The sequence below is a fragment of the Patiria miniata genome, unplaced genomic scaffold (genome assembly GCF_015706575.1).
Source record: "Patiria miniata isolate m_02_andy unplaced genomic scaffold, ASM1570657v1 HiC_scaffold_6, whole genome shotgun sequence".
NCBI lineage: Eukaryota > Metazoa > Echinodermata > Asteroidea > Valvatida > Asterinidae > Patiria > Patiria miniata.
The window spans coordinates 10,590-31,584 of NW_024037073.1; the positions used below are offsets into that span (position 1 = coordinate 10,590).

The 20,995-nt window shown below is 44.0% G+C and overlaps 1 protein-coding gene and 1 long non-coding RNA gene across 2 annotated transcripts; one reads left to right on the plus strand and one right to left on the minus strand.

Annotated features, from left to right (window-relative positions):
* Window positions 1-230: 230 nt before the first annotated feature.
* LOC119743236 lies at window positions 231-1,681 on the minus strand. Its single transcript, XR_005272996.1, has 3 exons — window positions 1,565-1,681; window positions 1,260-1,374; window positions 231-361 (listed from the first exon to the last, which is right to left on the minus strand). It is a non-coding gene; the product is annotated as an uncharacterized LOC119743236 (long non-coding RNA).
* A 1,858-nt stretch (window positions 1,682-3,539) lies between these two features.
* On the plus strand, window positions 3,540-15,717 carry LOC119743615 (retinoschisin-like). The gene is made up of 5 exons (XM_038220027.1): window positions 3,540-3,627; window positions 11,120-11,272; window positions 11,816-11,954; window positions 14,830-15,004; window positions 15,571-15,717. Exons 1-5 carry the CDS (start codon window positions 3,582-3,584, stop codon window positions 15,715-15,717), a joined length of 660 nt encoding a protein of 219 aa, XP_038075955.1. The 5' UTR covers window positions 3,540-3,581.
* The last annotated feature ends 5,278 nt before the right edge of the window (window positions 15,718-20,995 follow it).

A 20,995-nucleotide genomic window follows, 5' to 3' on the forward strand; every position in this document is an offset into this window, starting at 1 on the left:
CCTTATCTTAAACAACTATGCTGGGATTTTTCTTACATTGAATATGAGTGTTAAAAGCTATAGAAGATAAGAAAGTTTCATATTTTATCTTTTTTCTATAGGCACAGACATACATGTAAACATGTACTTGTACATACATGTACATGTACATGATGTATGTACATGCATGTACATACATGCCATGATCAATTTCTAAGTAAAATAATATCAAGATGCTCACTGATGTTGTCAAATTTTCTGAAGGTATCCTTCGTCAGGGCAGGGTACGTCATCTGCGTGTCATGGTGGAATGCCGTACACTCCGCATAATAAGAAATGTAGGCCAACCTCCTCCACAGCGTCCGAGAGACAACCAATAGGTCTAGATGGCAAATTAAAGTACACATTCAAGTTCATGTACAGTTACGTGAGCATGCATTACATGGGTTTCGAGTAAACTCGGTACCCAACAACCACAAGACTGTTACCGACTCGGTCCCTAACTGACGGGGTCTGACCGTCTGAGACAGCATGGCCAACTCAGTTCCAGGTCAACTTGATCCCAGGTAAAAATGTATAAAGTCGGTCCAATGTCAACTAAGTCTCAAGTCATTTTAGTCCCAGGTCAAATTTGAAATTAATGGAAAAATACTCTACAATTATATGACTGAGGGCGAAAAAGAAATAACCTATTGACGGACCTGGCAATGTAACCTACATGTAGGGCCTACATGTCAAATCCATTGTTTACGCATTTGGAACATACAGTACACAGTTTCCTTGAGAAGTTTTCAAGAACATTAATTAAATGAGCAATGTCAGGTTCCTGCCTGCAAAGAATGACCTCCATTCCTCCATCATCATGTTCCTGCATGATGCATGCCAGCAAATCCTGACCACGCTGACTATACATGAAATGTGAAAATCATATTGAAATTGGAGGATTCAGGACTGTTAGGATTAAGGAATGCATTGTGATTATTTATTACGAATACGATTTTCTGGGTAATTGCAACTAGCAAGGCACACTGGGCAGAAATATTTCTTAGATGAAAGTCTTCTACATACACGAGTCGTTGCGTCGTCCAAAATTGCGTGCTGTGGGATAGCTCAAGACGCCTACGCTACGACTGTTTCATGTAAGACATTACTGTAATGACTTCCTGTCATGGCGCGGCGTACGTACACAAAATAAATCCTTGTGTCGCCGGCTAAAAACAAGGAGAAACTACAAAAACTACATCTTCTGAGCAGAGTAAATACATAATCTGTAGGCTAACCTTTGAGATTTCCGTCTGAATCTCCGAAATCATGCCAAAACATGGCCACGAAGGTCCCCACTCGTCACGCCATGACACTGCATGTACACTTCGTACGTTGCGACTTGACGAATTCCTGTTTTATTCACCCTCAATATTTGCTAAAATCTCACAAAAGCATGTCGACCCAAACCTTTCGTTCATATCAACGTGAACCTAGATAACCCATTTATTGATAGATTGACCAAGTATACGTCACAAAACTGTATTTTACTGATGATGTTTTCTCGAAGTGGAAATGACGGCACGAAAACGCTAAATCGTACCAGGTCACAAGTCACACGCTGCATAAAAAACACACATTATCATAATTTGTGCACGCTAGATGGCAACTGTCGACCGTACATAGCTTCATTGATGTTTGTAGAGCCTTATTTGGTAATCTGTTGCATATTCATTTTAATAAACCAATCAATCTTTATATCTTTCGCGGGGCATTTAAATCCATCAACGAAACAAAGGGATCGCTGCGCGTAATGTTTATTTACATCGCGCTAGGTTGTCACGTGGTATTACCACTAACTCCATCTCGCCAACAAAGGGCGTACTTTTTTATGCGTGAAACTGCCGTGATGTCCACGCTATGTAACGTAAACTTGGGGGCAAGTTCGCGCAAGAACTATAGTTGACCGTTGGTTAACCATAGTTCGACTAAAGTTAGCCCGAACTCTGTCTAGTCGACGGTGGTTGACTACGCTAGTCGACTATTTGGAACCAACCTACTGGGGCTGGTTGCATCGCTGGTAACCAATAGCTGCGCGCATTGATAACGTGCAGCGGGAGCCAGGGGCCAGAAGTTTTGCGATGACATTTTGACCAGCGTTTGACTAGAGACGTTCGCACGCTGCTGTTAGTGTGCAGGCGTAAGGTACATCACAAATCAACTACTAGTCGACTAATGGTCATTTCCCGAACTTGGCCACGGGTGCACTTGTGTTAGTGTTTATTTGCTCGGCTGATGTACTTTGCGTTAAGATGAAATGAACGGAACGACCTGCTACCAGTCCAAATTCGACTGCAAAACTTATAAAATACATAAGACGTGAACAAATACACATTTTGTTCCTTCTGAATGTTAAGCAAAGTCTCGTCATTTAGTTAACGAAACCGTCTGTATCAACTTTATTTTACCAACAGAGAGCGCCTCCAGCAACACGAACACATTCCTCGTATCAAATAACCCATCCCTTCAATTCTTTCGTTTTTGGTTCTGTTTACTAACCGTTTGTATATTATTTACAGGCACTAAGGCCCTGAGACAAGGAGCTTAAAGACATCAGTTTCAATATCATAATCACCGAGCCAATTAGTGTACACATTGGATCGACGCTCTGTTATGTTGCATCTGTCCCGCCTAGGGTGTATTTATGCATGGAGTCTATGGGCAAATGACTCGTTAGGCTTCCCTACCATTGTAACGAAGAGGTTTTATTTAATATTTCGTATTTCAGTGTCTTTTGACTCGTTCAACGTATCCTATCAACACTGCCTTGAACATCAAAGGCAGAATCTCTTAATTGCAATTTCAGTAATATTTCTGCCCTCTCGATCGCTGCGTATCGTTTTCTAAATGTTTATTGTATACCCAGTTCTGTAATGGACCAACCTTGATTGCTGCCGAGGATTCTGTGTTAATTACCGGAAGCTGCTTCTGCTCATTCGCGGTGCCGCACCGTTTCATATCGATTTGGACTGTATATGACCGCGATGGTCGTCATTGTTCAATTTCAAGACGACATTTTGTTTATTTCAAGACGCTATTTTGTTAAAACTGGAAACTGTAATTACAACGTACTACCCATTGGCTGTTACGTTACCCGCTTCCAGCATTAGCTCCAACCACAATGTAAATCAAACCAATCAGAAAAGTTTGTGCCTTCGTGGTAAGTTCAGGCTCGTCCCTGATTGGCTATAGGCATGCTATGACGTCAGCCTGTTCGTGGTCTGCGGCTGTTTAGCTACTGAGGGAGCGAGTGGCAGTTATGTACTCGGTGATGTACGATCAACACTAACGGAGCCTCGATCATTGCGCCAATTAGTTTTGGTCTCAGTAAGTCAGGCTCTTTCCTGCAGATCGTCGTTCAGTACTCTACATGCGTAGCTGGTGTGGTGTGTGTGTCGTTCATTGCATCAATCAGAGAAAGTTTCCAGTAAGGTTTTACGTTGATTCTGTTGTCCAATAGTCAACGTGGGTATAGTTACCTTTTTATAATTCGCGTCAGTGTGTGAGCCGTTAAATACATCTCAGCAGATTGTGCTCAGAATTCACCTGCATCTTTGACAATGGACGGAGCAGCAGCTTTGGTTCTGATGTTGTCAGCAATGGCAGGTAAGATTGAATAATTTATCACCTGTGGCATGTCTATCCTCTGACTGGTTGGTTGGCAAAAGTAGAAAAGCTTTATAGCCTCATCAGGAGCGGCGACACAATATGCATCCCTCCCATTTATTTCCAACATGAAACCCTTATAGTCCAGGCACAAAATTGAAAAGATTTGTTTTGCACCACATTCCTAGGTCACCAGACTGACATACTAAAAGTCTTTAAAAATCCAATTGGTGGAAATCATGCCAAATTTGCATAAATTGTAAATACCTGTCATGTAATAAATTGGTACATTTTTTTTTTTTTTTGGAGAGATTTATATTGGTGAATCTACTTTAATACTCATCCTTACTTCAATAACATTTTCTAAGGCATAGAAGTGACTGAATAACTATAAGGACATAGTAACGATCCAAAATGGCTACTGTTATACCTTAAACTGAGCGCAGTTACTTTGTCTCCGTTATTATCGAGTATCTTGCCAAACCTCAGCATGAGTTTCAAACCTTCAAACCTCAGGTGAGCTTCGAATTCACCAAGTAGCTTACTGGCACAGTTACCCTACTAAAACCTTATGGAAAGTCAAGTGAACTATGACAAAATTTTTATATCAGGTGCAGAAAACAGAAACGGGGAAAAAACGAGGTGTCGGTAAATTGGGCAAAAAAGTAGGCGAAGGGTTGCCTGGCGTGGGGGACTTGAACAAGTTCCGTCACAGAAAGTACCGCTTTGACTTTATCATTAAAAGCTTTTAATGTTCCGATCAAATACAAAAAACCTTGCTTCATATATAACAGCCAGATATTTCTGTAAGAAAACATTGAGGAATGTTGAGCTGGAATCTTCAAGTTAGGGACCCAAGTAGCAGTCGAAGCCGAAATGCATACGACGCCGAGTTTTGGAATACACCTAGGTTACCCTCGTCGGATTCCAAAACAAAATGACGCAGCAAAGCTCGCCCCTCGTACTATCCGAGTGCATGAACTATACGACATGCAGCAAAGCTTGCTCCTCGTATCATCAGAGTGCACAAACTATACGAGATCCATCAAAGCTTGCTTCTCGTACTGTCCAAGTGCACAAACTAAACGAGATGCAGTAAAGCTCACCTTTCGTACTATCCGAGTGCACAAACTAAACGAGATGCAGCAATGCTCGCCCCTCGTACTATCCGACTGCAAAAACTATACCAGATGCAGCAAAGCTCGCCCCTCGTTCTATCCGATGCACAAACTAAATGTGATGCTGCAAAGCTCGTCCCTCGTACTTTCGAATGCACAAACTGCAAAGCTCACCCCTCGTATTAACAAGTGCACAAACTGTGCGAGATACAGCAAAGCTCGCCCCTCGAACTATACGAGTGCACAAACTATTCGAGATGCATCAAAGCTCGCCCCTCGTACTATCCGAGAGCACAAACTGTACGAGATGCAGCAAAGCTCGCCCTTCGTACTATCCGGGTGCACAAACTATACGAGATGCAGTAAAGCTCGCCCCTTGTTCTATCCGCGTGCACAAACTAAACGAGATGCAGCAAAGCTTGCCCCTCGTACTATCCGAGTGCACAAACTATAGGAAATGCAGCAAAGCTCGCCCCTCGTACTATCCGAGTGCACAAACTATACGATGCAGCAAAGCTGTACAGCAAAGAAATGCAGCAAAGCTCGCAAAGCAGCAAAGGCTAACGAGCTGTCCACTCTTTCAGCCGAACTGCTGTCTTTCGCCAAGTCTGGTCGAGTTGCAAAACTTAGCAGATCGCTGTGCACTTGTGTAGGGTTCACATTTTCCCTATCACGATGAACGGGTTAGTACTTGGCTTACCCTGTTCCGCGCCATCTTGCCCGGACAGGAACAGCGTCAAATCGTCTATGACTTGACTCTCGCGTTCTAAGGCGATTGGCGTTGACCCTGCTCGGGATTTTATCCTTGAGCCTGAGTCTTTAACAGGCGTACTTTCCATAAAGCTGGCCTCCCTCCCAGCTCCGTCTAGGAAGACCTCCACTCTAGTGAACTCTTTCACCTGGGCCATGCGCGTCCTTGTGGGCGAGGCCGTAGACCTGGGCGTCTCCATGGACATCTCGCTGCCGTGAAGACCGGACTTGACCCAGCATGGGGGGGGGGGACAGGCGGGGGGTGGGAGAGAGGGACAAAACAGCCGTGTCTGGGGCCGTCTCGTCATCTGACGGGGCGGTTACAGGGGTCTCTGGTGGGGGGTTTGCTGGATTTACCGGTGTGTCTTTGGGAGCTGGTGGGCTCCCAGTCACTACCAGTTCTGCCAAAGATTTAGACTGGTACCTGACCTTCTTCATGGCTGGAGATGAGATGCCTGGTGGAACATCGTTGGCTAACAGCTCAGGGTGGCACATCTATATATGCCTCTGCAGGGCCGCAGTGTTTGCATGGCCGTCTGGACATCCCATCAGCATTTCCATGCTTCTTTCCGCTTCTGTGCTCTACGACTAAGTCATATTGAGACAGGACTTCCATCCACCTTGCCAGCTGACCCTCTGGGTTCTTAAAATAAAGTACCCACCGCAATGCGGCATGGTCAGTTCTGACGGTCACTTTTCGGCCATACAGGTATTGTTTGAAATACTTCAAATATACCACCACAGCCAACAACTCTTTGCGAGTGACACAGTAGTTTCGCTCAGGTTTGCTGAGGTTCCGGCTTGCATAAGCAAGCACCTTCTCGTCACCATCTTGGACCTGGGATAGCACCGCTCCGAAACTGTCACCACTTGCATCGGTGTCCAAGATAAAGTCACCCTCAGGCACTGGGTATGACAGAACCGGAGTGGCCTGGAGCCTGCTCTTCAGCTCGTCAAATGCCTGTTAACAACTGTCAGTCCATACGAACTCCTGTGACTTTTCGGTCAGGGCATGGAAAGGGCTCGCAATTTTTGCAAATCCCTGTATTAACTTCCGATAGTACGAGGCGAGATTAAAGCTTCTCACATCTCCTACATACCTTGGAATTGGCCAGTTTGCCACTGCTTCAACCTTTTGGGGTCTGTGTCCAAACCTTCTGATGACACGATGTGCCCCAGGTAAGCGACAGACTCCTGAAACAAATGGCACTTGGCACAAGTGTCTCAGCCGATCAAACACCACTCGGACGTTCTAAGGTCTCCGGCACTGTTCTACCGAACACAATGATGTCATCCAAATATATCAGTAGGATTTCCCACTGTAAGCCGGCCATGACTTTTTCCATGAGCCGCTCAAAGGTTGCCGGGGCGTTGCAAAGCCCAAATTTAAAGGGCATGCACCTCCATCGATACAACCCGTTTCTCACAACAAATGTGGACTTTTGACAGGCGTCCTCGTCAAGAGCGACTTGCCAGTACCCCGACGTTAAGTCGAGTGTACAGAACCACTTTTCCCCTCGCAATGCATCGAATGTTTCATCGATGCGCGGGACAGGGTACGCATCTTTGACAGTGACTGAATTCAGCTTTCTGTAGTCAACACAGAAGCGCTTCTTACCGTCTTTCTTGTCAACCAGGACAACATTAGCTGCCCAGGGACTATCAGAGGGTTCTATTACTCCCCGCTTCTCCAGATCGCTTATTTGCCCCTGGATTTCCTGCTGATGCAGGTATGGATGACGCCTCATCCGCTCTTTAATCAGCCTAGCATCACCAGTATTTGTGTGATGCTTGACCACGTCCGTGCGACTGATGTCATGGTCACCCTTGGACAACACATCCTGGAAGTCTATCCGACATTCCCGGACATCACCATGGTACTTGGCCTCTACTTTGGCTGTACCCTTTTCATATAAGTCTTGCAAATGCAGGGGCAACTCCTTCCCTGCGTATGCATCCGCGTTCAATTCATCATGAATAGAACTTGCCTCAACTTGGGAGATAACCCCCGTTGTTGTTCCCTCACGGGCAACTCTTTTCTCCCTTCCCGGATTAAAGACCCGTAGCGGAACAACATCAGCTTCAGTCTCAACCAGAGATCTGGCCAACAACAAGCCTTTCTTTGCTAGGTCACCACCACCTTCCACCGGTTCTACCATGGCTGGCCCGAGCAGTTTGGGACCCTTCCCAGCAATTTTGCTGGGAACCACTGCTTCATGACCTGGTGGGATTACCGTAGTTTTACAAACTACAACGCCTCCCACGTAGGGCTCGCCTGCATCATTTGTGCACTTGATTTTCTCACCATTGAGCCTCCACTCCCTTAATTGGAAGTCCATGATTCCAACTGTTGGCATGAGAACATCCATGCCCAGGATGCCACTGTATTTGATCTAAGCAAAAACAGCCTTCACTTGGTGCGTGGTCCTACCAACTTGCACCTCAACCAGAGCCATGCCAAGCACAGCTAACTGGCTTCCGTCCACCTGTTTTACCTGGACGTCTACCGTCTCCAAGACAGGTCTTTTCTCTTTTGGTATTTGGTAATACACCGCACCACTTATTAGAGTGTCGGTGGACCCCGTGTCAATCGAGAATCGACACTTGGTTGCTCTTATCAACCCAAACACAAACAACTCATACCGAGGACCACGGCTTGGATAAGACAGAGTTATTACTCATTGCCCATCCTCATGTTATTTGGACCTCCCATTCCCATTTTTGGTTTCATCACCGAGTCTACTTTTGGACCCTCTCGACCACTCAGCCTTCCCGCGGGTCCTCCGGGGCTGACCGTTGTTTCCCTGCTTTGGAGTTCCTCTACACTCCCGGGCGAAAAGCCCTCTCACCACATTTGAAACACTTAAATGTTCCAGGTTCGGCTTTCCCGGGCTTTTGTACGTCTTCTGAGACATCACGCCCTTGCCGTGTCCATGGCCTTTGCTCTTGTCGGACTTGACTAACTCAGCCACAGATTTCAATGTCTTGGCCTGCTCATTGAGACTTTCCTGTACAGTCTCTAATCTCTGGTCTGTTACAGAGTCCATAGCCCTCGCCAATTTGGCAGCCTTCCGTCCAGCAATCTATGCTGTTCGACCTTCTCAAAATTTTCAGTCTCCAGGGCAGCCTGGACTGTTTCGTCCAAGGATTTTGGACGGGCCCTGTTGATGCCCTCTCTAATTGAATGGCTGTCAACGGCATCTACGAAGTGGTTCTTTGCCAACTTCTCTCGAGCCTCTTCCAGTATTTAAGGGTATGCGCGCACCGTTAACTGGTGGATTGCTTGACCTAATTCTAGCAATCCCTCTTTCTGCTTTTGGCGCCGGTGTTTAAGCTCAACGAGATAATTCTCACTCGGTCGAGCTGACCCAAACCTACGCTCAAGCAACTCGACCAGCGCACTGTACGTGTGCTTTTGACCTGAGTCGCACAACAACCGTAGAGCATCCCCTTGCAAGCTTGCGGATAACCACTTCGCAGCTTGCTCTTCGCTCCACTGGTTTACCTCACGGCATGACTCAGAATGGCGGAAGTACGCCTTCCAGAGCACTTTCCCACTATACCGGTTAGGGATTATATTTGGCCTACAATTTGGTGGCACTACACTTCCCTTCAGATCTATGTCGCCATGGACACGTGCCTCTCGTTTCAGTGGCCAAGGACCTACTGACGAGCTGTCCACGCTTTCAGCCGAACTGCTGTCTTTCGCCAAGACTGGTCTAGTTGCGAAACTTAGCAGATCGCTGTACACTTGTGTAGGGTTCACATTTTCCATATCACGAACGAACGGGTTAGTACTTGACTTACCCTGTTCCGCGCCATCTTTCCCGGACAGGAACAGCGTCAAGTCGTCTATGACTTGACTCTCGCGTTCCAAGGCGATTGGCGTCGACCCTGCCTGAGTCTGTCAGAGGCGTACTTTCCATAAAGCAGGCCTCCCTTCCACGTTTGTGGGCCCAGTCAGTCACCATCTTTGTGTCTGACTCTCGTCTCCCCGTTGCTCCAGAGACATACCCAGTAGTCTCTTCGGGCAACCTCAGCTCAACATCGGTATCTACCTGATGGAATATACGCCGGCTCTCACCTGGCGTGATTGTGTTCCCTCCCTTTGGAGAACCACCCGACTGCATCTCCATGGCAGCCTCTAACTTCTTTGCAATGAGATCTTTTTCCCACTGCAGAAATTGAGCTTCCATTCGCAGTCGCTGCACCTCGGCTTCAGCACTTGAGGTGCCCGCTTGACCCTGCGAGCCTACGCTCATAATTGAAAACAACCACAACAATCACACTCGAAAACAAACAACAAACAACCGATTAAACCACAGTACAATTAGCAATACAAGTCAAAACACAAAGTGCAATCAAATAATTTAACAGCGAAATCACTTTATCAATTATAATCATCCCACTTCTGACACCATTTGTGGCGGGGATCTTCCCGGGCAAAACCTAAGTTCGTTGGGACCAAGTCTGACACCTATTAAAGTGTAGCTGATCTTCCCGTACCCAAGCTTTCCCAAGACAAGAGACCACTCAGAGCGACCTCATGGCTTAGGGAGCAGGTCCGTTTTGGAGGAAATATACTGCCGATTATGATGATTGTGATAACCCTCTGTTAATTGCACAATAAACCAACAACAAATACACCTGGACAACAGGAATGTCGGCACCACAAATATAATCGTAATTTATTAAACAATAATCAAGAAATGTGCAGTAGTGTTTGTGTCTGACAGCTCACCTAAGCAGCAACGTGCACAGCCTCAACAATGCGTCCAATGTAAACAATGCACACTACGTCAACAATGTACACTAATGTAAACAATGCAACGCTAAGTCAACAACGTACACTAATGTAAACAACACACACCAATGTAAGTAATACACACCAATGTAAGTAATGCACGCCGATGTAAGTAATACACGCTGTTCAGCCTTAACCTGCTTTACGCTTTACCCATGCAAGCTAGCGTCAGCATCGTTCGGTACATTCATTTGTACGGCTGCGCGTCAGCATCACACAGCGCAATTTCAGCACAGTTATGGCCAGCGCGACAGCATTACCCAAAACACAGAGCGCGAGCAATACACGACCACACCGTCCGCTGTCCACAGCACAACTCCTCCGCGCGATCAGGTGAATAGCCCTCACGTGAACATGCATACGCCGTACAAACACATATGCATGTACTTAACCTATGGGCCTATGACAACCAAAAGCGTACGTGCATTTTGGTCACTGGGGTCTTACGCTCCCCCCAGTCACCGATGCACAGGGAATTTACGTTATTGCAATACGAATGACGTAGTAAATAAACTAGCTATACGTCCCTACACTTTCCGCTACACTACCTCACCTAATATATAGTCAGAATCGTTTGGTGTGGGAACCAGACTAAAGCGGGGGTGGCGTGGTGATCACCATCGGACTATAGAGAGCGATGTTCGTCATTTGTGTATGTGCAGACACACCCATACGGGCACTTTATTCGTCAATTATATTTTGCGATTTCAATGAAAACAGTTGTTCATACACTGTGAAAAACAATGCATATTAGTTTACATTAGGTTACATTAGGCATCATTGGCTTTCATCTGTGTTTTTATTTCAATTTATTCCAAAGTGTTGTTGATTGGTGTGGAGAGCCAGCAGAGGGTGTGTTACTCCGGTCCCCCACCGGAACCTGATCCTGATAATCCGGATGACTGGATGAAGCAAGTCATGCAAGAGATACGGAAGCGTTGCCCGGGAAGGAGGCAACCTACTCCAGCTGCTGGTACGATGTGGATTTGTTCTATAGGTTATACATGTATTGCATTGAGATTGAACATTCTATTTTGAATGATGTTAATTGCGATGCTGCAATTGACATTAAACACCTGCTAATGTGCGAAATGAGGAGATGCTTGTCGTGCTTATTTTGTTTCACGTTTGACTTTTTGCCTCAAAAATGTTATACGTTCGACTCCTCCCATTTCGAAAAAAAAAACAGTTTATTTTATGCAAGTCCCTAGAGTAAAACCAGAAAAAAAGATCAACAACGGAAAAATCCGTTGGTGCATGGTTATGCTCTATGTATTTTCATCCAAATTCAAAACGTTACTTAATGCCAATTTGGGGAGGGGAATTGTTCATATTTGCAATCATGTTGGCCCTGCTATCATTCTGATTTATTTAAGGTAAAATTTGAAGTTATTATTAAGCGTTTTACCCCCAATCACGGTTTAGGATCAAATGATCTTTCTCATGATAAGTGTTTGTTTTTTAATTATCAATAATTATGAATAAATATTCCATTTGTTCACTCATTTGTCACCAGCAGAGTGTTCCAGTCCGAAACCCCTTGGTATGGAGGACGGGACAATCCACGATGATCGCATCACGGCGTCCAGTGGTTACTCCGCTAACCCTGCGAGTCATGCACGCCTAAACAATAACAGAGTATGGGTAGCCTGGAGGTATGTATCAAAGGGAAATACCTGACACGTAACTCTCATATCTATATTCCCTCTGTATCATTACAATGCCACAAAACTCTCCTGAATGTGTTTAATTAATGAACATCTAATTGAATCAATGTTTTTTTTATGTTATGTTTCATTGGCGGATCCAGCGGGGGGGGGGGGGGGGGCGCCCCCCCCCCGGCAAATATTTGAAATGTATACTATCGGTGAAAAACGGATGGTGATCCGACGAGCCACCCGTTTTGAGTTTGAGGAAGAACAATCGTGCAAAAGGCGTTGCAATTTTCACGCACCTCCTAAGACTTTATGCGCGGGTTATGATGGCCGCACGATACGCGGATAAAACCAAGGTAAAACAAACTGTAGTGGAGTCTCATTTCGCGTATTTTTTAGCGCGTCATACGTCCATGAGACTGCACGCGGACAACTGCCGCGTACAATGCGTATGAAGTTCAAACCGTTTTCACGCTCTGGGCTTGGTGACTAAACAAAATCAAACAATGGCCACTTCAGATTCTATCAAAATGTTTTTTGATACGTTTCATGCCAGTTTGTCACACTCCCAAAATATGGATCCGCTGTAATGAAATATTCAAATTCATGTCAGTTATGTGACCGAGCGCGGAACAATTACAAATTATGTGCATGTTCTCAACTTAAGTCTTTGAATGCAGAAGAAACTTCATAAGAGCAAGAGTATATAGGCCTATATGTATTTGAAACAAATGAAACAAAATATCCCCTCATAATTTTGAAGCCCGAGTCCATCATTTGTAGCCAGTGGCGTAGCCAGGAATTTTTCAGTGGGGGGGGGGGGGGGGGCCGCTGGGGGGGGGGGCTGGAACATTTCATGGGGGGGCGTCAAGCAGGGGCGTCAATCGCTTCTCAAAAGTGGGAGGGGGGGACATACCTTGATCATAACTGATGCAAGCGCGAAGCGCGAAGCCCTTACGGCGTGGGGTTCGGGGCCCGCTTAAGGACCCCGAAAAAAAATGGATTCCAGATGTTCTGTGGTGCGATTTGAAGCAATTTCTTACGACTTTCCTCCATGCTTTAACTAATATTTTCTGGGCAAAAGATAATTATTTGAACATCGTTTTCGAGGTTGGAGACATTGAATCAGCTATCGGTATTCTGAGCTATGGGCGTGGGGTTCGGGGCCTGCTTAAGGGCCCCGAAAAAAATTGGATTTTCGATGCTCTGTGGTGTGATCTGAGGCAATTTCTTACCACTTTAACCAATAATTATAGCACAAAAGATAATAATTTAAACATAATTTTCGAGGTTTTCTCAGCTAAAGGCATAAGAAAATTTTGTGAACATTGTTTTTGAGGTTGGAGTCATTGAAACAGCTACCAGAATTCTGAGCTATAGGCGTGAGGTTCGGGGCCCGCTTAAGGGCCCCGAAAAATGTTGGATTCTAAATGCTCTGTGGTGCTATCTGAGGCAATTTCTGACCACTTTAACCAATATTTTCTAAGCAAACGATACATTGTAGTACATAATAGGGCCCATGGTGTCATGTAGATCAATGATAATTTTTTTAGAAACTCAAAATCTCAGTGGGGGGGGGGGGGGGCGACTGGGGGGGGGGACAAGGTTTCATGGGCGGGGGGGGGGGGGCGACGCCCCCCCGGTGGCTACGCCACTGTTTGTAGCTATCCAAAAAAGTAACTGGCGTAATCATTGTTGAAAAACATACTGGTTGAAAGATAGTAAGGGGACTAAACTCCCTGTGAAATTATCCTTTCTGGCAAGCTCTCATTTTGAAGAAATCAACGAAAGAAGGCATTTCCAACGGTGCATCTTAAGAAGCACCGTAGGAAAATTTAAAGTAGTAGTTCGTTTTGTTATTCGGCGCAGCGCGCACAAGCATTGGAACGACGCACAGGCGCGCGCGGTTGCTATAATTCGTCGGATCAGTGCGCGACATCGCGTATAGCTGCAATTCAAAACAATTCGAAACATGATTTAGCAACTTTTCATTTGAAATTGAGATCCTAGAATGCTGTTTTCTCGGAATATAAAGCTGAAGCTGAGCTGAAACTTCATCAAGTAAGTTGTTCAGTATCCTTCATTAGATTTTGAACACTTTTGTTGCTTCAAACGAACAAAATGCACTAATTACAAATGATGGACTATATTCGGGCCCCGGAACCCATCATGCCATAAGGGCTTCGCGCTCCGTGCTCCGCGCTCGCATATTAGTCCTCCGGCCAAATTTCCTCTATGCTATAATCTCCCCTAGCGGTGCCCCACCTCTTTTGTACCTTCAGCAGCGAATGGCTGAGGCTCGGACTGCAAGTGGCCTAAATCCCTTTCCAAAATTAGAAGTTGTTAAAAACTACGGAGATGGAACATGGTTTTCAACTTTGAGTGCATAACAAACTTTATTAAGAACAAAAAAAAATAACAAATTTAAATGGAATTTTCGATGTTTAAAACGTTTTCTAAACGGTAGAAAGTGGCCAGGAATCTCCTCAAATTGCACCACAGAGCATCTAAAATCTAAATTTTTCCGGGGCCCTTAAGTGGGCCCCGGACCCCACGCCGTAAGGGCTTCGCACTCCGCGCTCGAAGGTCCTGGACCCTTCATTACAATTCTAGCCCCCCCCCGGCAAACGGCACTCTGGATCCGCCCCTGCGTTTTGTTTTATTTTGTTCAACAATCTTTTTCTTGTTTAGTTTTCTTTTTCATTATATAACACAAATATCATCCCCGGCCAAAGCCCAACCCGGATGCGCATTTGAATTGCACACTGTAACAAGTTTCAATAACTGTGTTAAATTTTCAAATCCATTCCACAACCGGATTTGCGGAGTATTGTTATTTCATTGTTCCCGCATCCTCTCTTCCCTCTGTGTACAGTAGCGATGCCAATCCCTGGATCGAGGTGGACCTCGTTGAGCCTACAGTGGTGAGCGGGGTCATCACACAAGGCCATTACTCTCGCGATTATTATGTGAAGAAGTACAAGGTGGCGTACAAGAAGCAGCCCTCATCTGACTATGAACACGTAACAGATGGAAACGGAAATATCAAGGTGAGTATCAATCGTGACTAAGTCTTGCTGTAAGCTGAATTTAACTGTTATACGTTGGACAGTTAAAAAAAAAATATAGTACACGTAACTTTTTCTTTAAATTATAATTTCGTTTGGGCTTTTCTCGCATTTTGATAGCTTTATTTTGTACGACGTTATTCGGTTCCATGCTAATGCAATCATTTATCCATTCTGAAATCGTGTCTAATTATAGCAACCAAAGAAGCAACGACAGAAAATATTGATGCTAAATTCTCCTATAGAAAGGTTATTCATGAGAAAATTGCTTTTATTAAAAAAGAGGTAAAATGCTCTGAAGCTGAAGTAATAACCCATGGAGCCCAATCTAGCGAGGTTTATATGGCTGAATATGAACTTAAAAGTGAGTCCCACCCAGGACACACAGTTTACTTTTTATATATTTACGGTTTGTTGGCATTCTGTTTGGAAGGACGACTCCCTCTGTTGAGATTGCCCGCTCTTTTAATGGTCTTGGTCTAAGACGTTACTGCAAGGAGGCTACTTTTGTTGCTAACGTGCGTTAATTGCATTGGGATTCATTTCAGGTGTTCATCGGTAACACTGGTGACAACACTCCAGTCACTAACCTGTTTGCTGAGAGTGTGGTCGCCACGGTAGTCCGCATTGAGCCTATTGAACGGTATCGGTATGCTGCTCTGCGATTGGAGCTGCTTAGATGTCGCCGTGATTAATTCAGCTGAAGCATTCAGGTTATTGTGTTCGACACCGCTGACATTTCATTCAATGCAAAATAAATTCGACAACTATATTGAATATTGATTATTAGAAAAATTAGTATATTTGGTAAGAGGAATATTTTTCAGAAAGCAAAAACAAACTGAGGATTTGGAATAATCACTATAAGGGCCCTTGCGTGAATTTGTATCTTGAAAAAAGTGAAAGCGCGGTACGTGTGAAAACTTGGCCTTGTGTATCTCTTGAAAAGTTATAGCGGTTTTCTTTTCCTTTTTTTCATAGTATTTTCGCTTTAAGTAGAAACGTCTAAACTATAATTGTAGTACTTTGTTGTACAGTAAAAACAAAATATATATTAAGCTGTGCTGCCATCTTAAATCTTCAATACAATGTATTATGTTCATACATTGTTCGAAATACAGAATAAAAAAAGAATAGAAAAATGAACTGTCAAAATCGCAATACACAATTGACCAAAACAATAAACTCGCAAAATCAGAGTGAATTGTGGGAACGAGAAACCTCTCGATAATTGAAATATTTTAGTAATCAAACTGTTTGAATAAGGGCAGGTTCATACTACACTCGAATTCGATTGCGAAGCGCATCTGACGTCAGGAAGCATTCGCCGATAAATTCGCCTGAGTTGAAAAGTGTGTTTTTTCTTTTGCCAACTCACAGCGCGGCAAATTGCCGTGACAACACAAACTCTCGTTCGCGTTCGCTTTTGTGCCGAGTATGATGGGGCTTTTGCTTCTAGATGTTATTCACTGTGGTATTTTGCTGTAAATATAAGACAATTTTAGTCACGATATTAAATCATTGTACAATAATTTAGGTGTACATTTTGGTGTTAGATGTATAGTGTATTGTTACGGCAAAGTAACATTTTATTGCCAATATATTGTTATATTGTTAGTACAGTGTTGGACAATTTTATCAATGTGATGCCTTATTGCTGTGGATGTACAGGTTTATCAGAATTCCAAAATTACAAACTTTTAGAGGTCAAATACTGTGGAGGTTAGCTTTTGTGAAAGCAGGAATCTTAAGAAAAGAAAAGAATAAAAGAGAATATTTCCCAAATATTCGTAGTTCCGTGTGAATATCGACGAGTTATCGTAAAGAGAAGCTAAGAGGCAGCCATCTTGAGCTCATTGAGGGATAAACCAGTGTTGTGCATTTATTATTCAACTGCTGTTTTTGCTCAGCGGTTATGTTCCTATCTGTGAAATAAAAAATGCCTATAAATAAACCATGTATTTGGTCTTGCTTGTTTAGTATTTGCTTGATTTGTTCCATGCTCGAATCATAACTCGAATCGGATCAGCAGATGTGCATTGCGATAGGATTAGAAAGCAGAATGGATTTGCGGCCAGTGCACATTTGATTGTCTGTAAAAATGACCACTATTTCGTCAGCAAGGAAATATGTATATTGTTTTCTCTTCATTTTGTGTTTCTTTCTTGATTTTATTTTTGTCAAGGGAAAGAAGAAAATTCCCTTGGTCCCCCTCCTCGTGACTCCAATGTTACTTTATTGTACATGCTGTCTGACAAGTGCACCATGAATAGATGACGCGATGAACGACCCATCATGGCCAAGTTCGGGCAAGGACCATAAGCCGACTAGTGGTTGATTTGTGACGTACCTTACGCCTGCGCGCTAATAGCAAAGTGCGAACGTCTCTAGTCGAACGCTGGTCAAAATGTCATTGCAAAACGTCTGGATCCTGGCTCCCTGCTGTACGTTATGAACGCGCGCGGCTATGGTTACCAGCGAAGCAACCAACCCCAGTAGGTTGGTTCCAAATAGTCGACTAGCGTAGTTAACCATCGTCGACTAGACAGAGTTCGGGCTAGCGTTAGTCGACCAATGGTTAACTATAGTCCTTGCGCGAACTTGCCCCTAGTAGGTACTTGGTTAGTTTCCTCCTGAAACATCCTATAGGGATCTTGAAAACATTATCTAGGGATGTTGACATTTACTGTGTCATTTGTTGAAATGCCGTCAAATGGCTTGGAGCGTTAACTAAACAGTGGAACCTTGCGCCATACTAGCTATCTTGGCTTTGGTGAAGCTGCGAAGCCACGAAGCAGAGCGGAGCCTGGGCGAACTCGGCGCGAAAGATTGGCGAAGCCGCGAGACCTTTTTCTAACATTTTGTGAGGCCTTGGTTGAATTTTTTATAAGGTTACAAACATGAATCGTTGTTATTTTTAAGCGCATGCGCATACGATTCAACAGGTACCCCGGAGGACTCCTATTGTTCGGCATGTAAAGGATTCAGTCGACCGTGCGTGACTTTTCAGAAATTCCGCTGAACCCAAAATCTTCATCGGGTCTCAATTTTTTTTCTCGAATTTCTTGGCAACGACAGCTCCTGTGCCAAGTTCTCGGATAACCTCATATGTTAGTATTGAACATCCAGGTCATCATTAAACATCGCGATTGTAGATGGAATTTCGACTTCAGACTCAGTATACAGATAGTCCGACACCCGCAGATGGTCCCCAAAGATTCTTGTCACCATGGCGTCATCAGGTGTCAAGCTGCGTCACATTAAAGGTGCATTTTTGAAAGCCCTATATCTCCTGAAGACATCTCCTGACGACAAATCCAATTGGGTTGAATCATTACAGACAGGAACGTGTTATAAATGTAAATTTAAGTCGTGATGACGTGCCATGTGACCTCACATTTAAGGCGCAATTTGCTGAGGTCTCGCGAGAAGTAAAGCTCTGATTCAGTTGTACTTTGTGTATAGTGTTGTGTATTATTCATGTATATGACATTTATAATGACACCGTGAATTCATGATGAAATATTATGATGAGTCATCACATCTCACAGAGCCATTTCAAAAACAGACGAAACAGCTTGTTTTCGTACACAAACACATTTCTAGCTGAATTTGTATTTCATCGGCCGATGTGCTTTGCGTAAAGATGAGATGAACGAAACGACCTGCTGTCAGTTCAAGTTTGATTGTCCCCCGCCCATGAAAAAATGCATGAAAAGTGAACAAACTACCCACTTTGTATTTCTTTACGTCTGTTAAGCAAAGTCTCGTAATCAAGTTAACGTCATCATCTGTACCGACGTTATTTTACCAACAGAGAGCGCCCAGAAACACTGACACATTTCTCGTACCCAACGGCCCACCCCTACAATTCTTTCGGTTTTGGTTCTGTTTTCAAGCTGTTTTTATACAATTTAAAGACAAAAAGTCCATGAGCATCAAAATCGCCGAACAAAGTGATTTCGGGTCATAAGGTTACCCCAAAGTAGCAACCAGGAGGGCAAAAATAGCCCAAAGGTCAACGTGTACCTACACATTTTCGACACTATAGTTATCCCTTCACCTCTGTATATTCCAAAACGAAACCACACTCCTGTTATAAGGTCACATCCATAAAAAAAATGTAAACGCACAACCTTACAATACGTAACCTTTTTCAAATTGTATTATACCCTTCTTATCTTCCAAGATTATCTCTAATTTGAGGTCTCTCTCTTTCAAAATTGTGCCCTTCCGTTGAAACGAAAAATCGCTAGATCTTTACCACTTTTATGAGCAATTGAAGCGATATTACATTCATCGATACTTGTTTTCCTTTGAGAAACAAAATTCTCCAAACCACATTTCCAAACTACAAAAGAAAAATGCCCTAAATTGCTGTAAAAATAACCTATTTAAGGGAACGAAATTATACAAATAATGAATGAAAAGAAAAGCAATGACAGTTCATGTACTATCTGGCAAGTGGCAGCGAGCTATACAAACATGAGTTGAGTGTGCTCTCGCTGTGGTGTGTATTGATATATGGTGTTTGGCGCTATATGCTACGCGCGGGCGAACTGTTGGACAGTTTAGCCGTACACTTGCGGGTGCATTGTGGTTGATTGGGGCTGGGCCCATGGTTTCGTAGTGCTACGTGCGCACAAACCATATCTCCACAGTGGCACTGAGCTACGCAATGCGATATTGTTTAGGCAGTGAGATGTACCCGCGCGTGGCGGTGTATACGTTATACCGCCAGTGGTTTTAAGGACAAAACTAGGGCCAAGTTCGGGCAAGGACCATTAGTCGACTAGTGGTTGATTTGTGACATACCTTACGCCTGCGCACTAATAGCAACGTGCCGGAACGTCTCTTGTCAAACGCTGGTCAAAATGTCATCGCAAAACTGCTGGATCCTGGCTCTCTGCTAGCGTTATGAATGCGCGCGGCTATTGGTTACCAGCGAAGCAACCAACACCAGTAGGCTGGTTCCAAATAGTCGACTAGCGTAGTCAACCGCTGCCGACTAGACAGATTTCGGGCAAACGTTAGTTAACCATTGGTCAACTATAGTCCTTGCGCGAACTTGGCCTAGTAGAGCGCCCTCTTATTTGTGTTAGTATGGTGCCTCAGAACATGTCTACGAACGCGCTCTAGGATCTTTGCTACGAACAAACCTAGTGCATGTACTGTATAAAGTATAGTACCCAGAACCATATATCAGCTTTCGAGGTACGACCTGCGATATACGAGCAGTTTTGTTAGCGGAAAATTTAGTGATGTTAGCAGATTGTTTTGTTTAGCTTGTATTTGTAAATATCTGTTGGATAATGAATACTGTTTTGTATGTAAACGTTTCAGATGAAGTGTTAGGCCTAATTGTATAATTGGTGATTTTTCGACGACTGGTGACGATATGGTGGATAATGTATGCAGAGCTGCATGGTGTATCACGTGGATATGTATACAAGCCACGTACCGGCCGGGTCTAGGTGTACCCATGGTGTATCTACCCCACATTAATGTGGCTCAAATACTCCACTTTTTACGTGTTGTTAACTATACTGGGATGATATGGGGGGCATTTGTTTAACGAAAAGTTGACAAAATTGAGGTGAAGTCATCACAACATGAATATGATGGGATCTTTGTGTTAACATCTTTTTATTGGAAGATATACACAAACTCACAGACTCACAGAGTGGTGTTTTGTAGCTCAAAAAATAGTGAATGAAAAGAAATCGGAGTACTAGTGTAGGCATGGAGCTATAAAGGTGAAATTGTTCGGAGTATATGACCTGAGGCTGTCATGGCTGTTGTTAGTGCAATCTTTTGGATGAACTGACTGACTTACATTTCCTGCAGTAGTAGGGAAGGTGGGGGTACGGGACCAAAATGGAAAAATGTGTGCCAAGTCAGGGCCTGTCGCTCTGGAGTTAAAAAATAAATCTGTCGTCGCTAAAATGAGGTGATGTCACCACCACGTGACCT

What these genes read in the sequence shown, in the direction of transcription:
- LOC119743615 (XM_038220027.1), top strand. Translation starts at nt 3,582, where the DNA reads ATGGACGGAGCAGCAGCTTTGGTTCTGATGTTGTCAGCAATGGCAG. An exon ending in GATGTTGTCAGCAATGGCAG is followed by an intron (nt 3,628 to 11,119) that starts GTAAGATTGAAT and finishes TTTATTCCAAAG; the next exon opens with TGTTGTTGATTGGTGTGGAG. An exon ending in AGAGTATGGGTAGCCTGGAG is followed by an intron (nt 11,955 to 14,829) that starts GTATGTATCAAA and finishes CTCTGTGTACAG; the next exon opens with TAGCGATGCCAATCCCTGGA.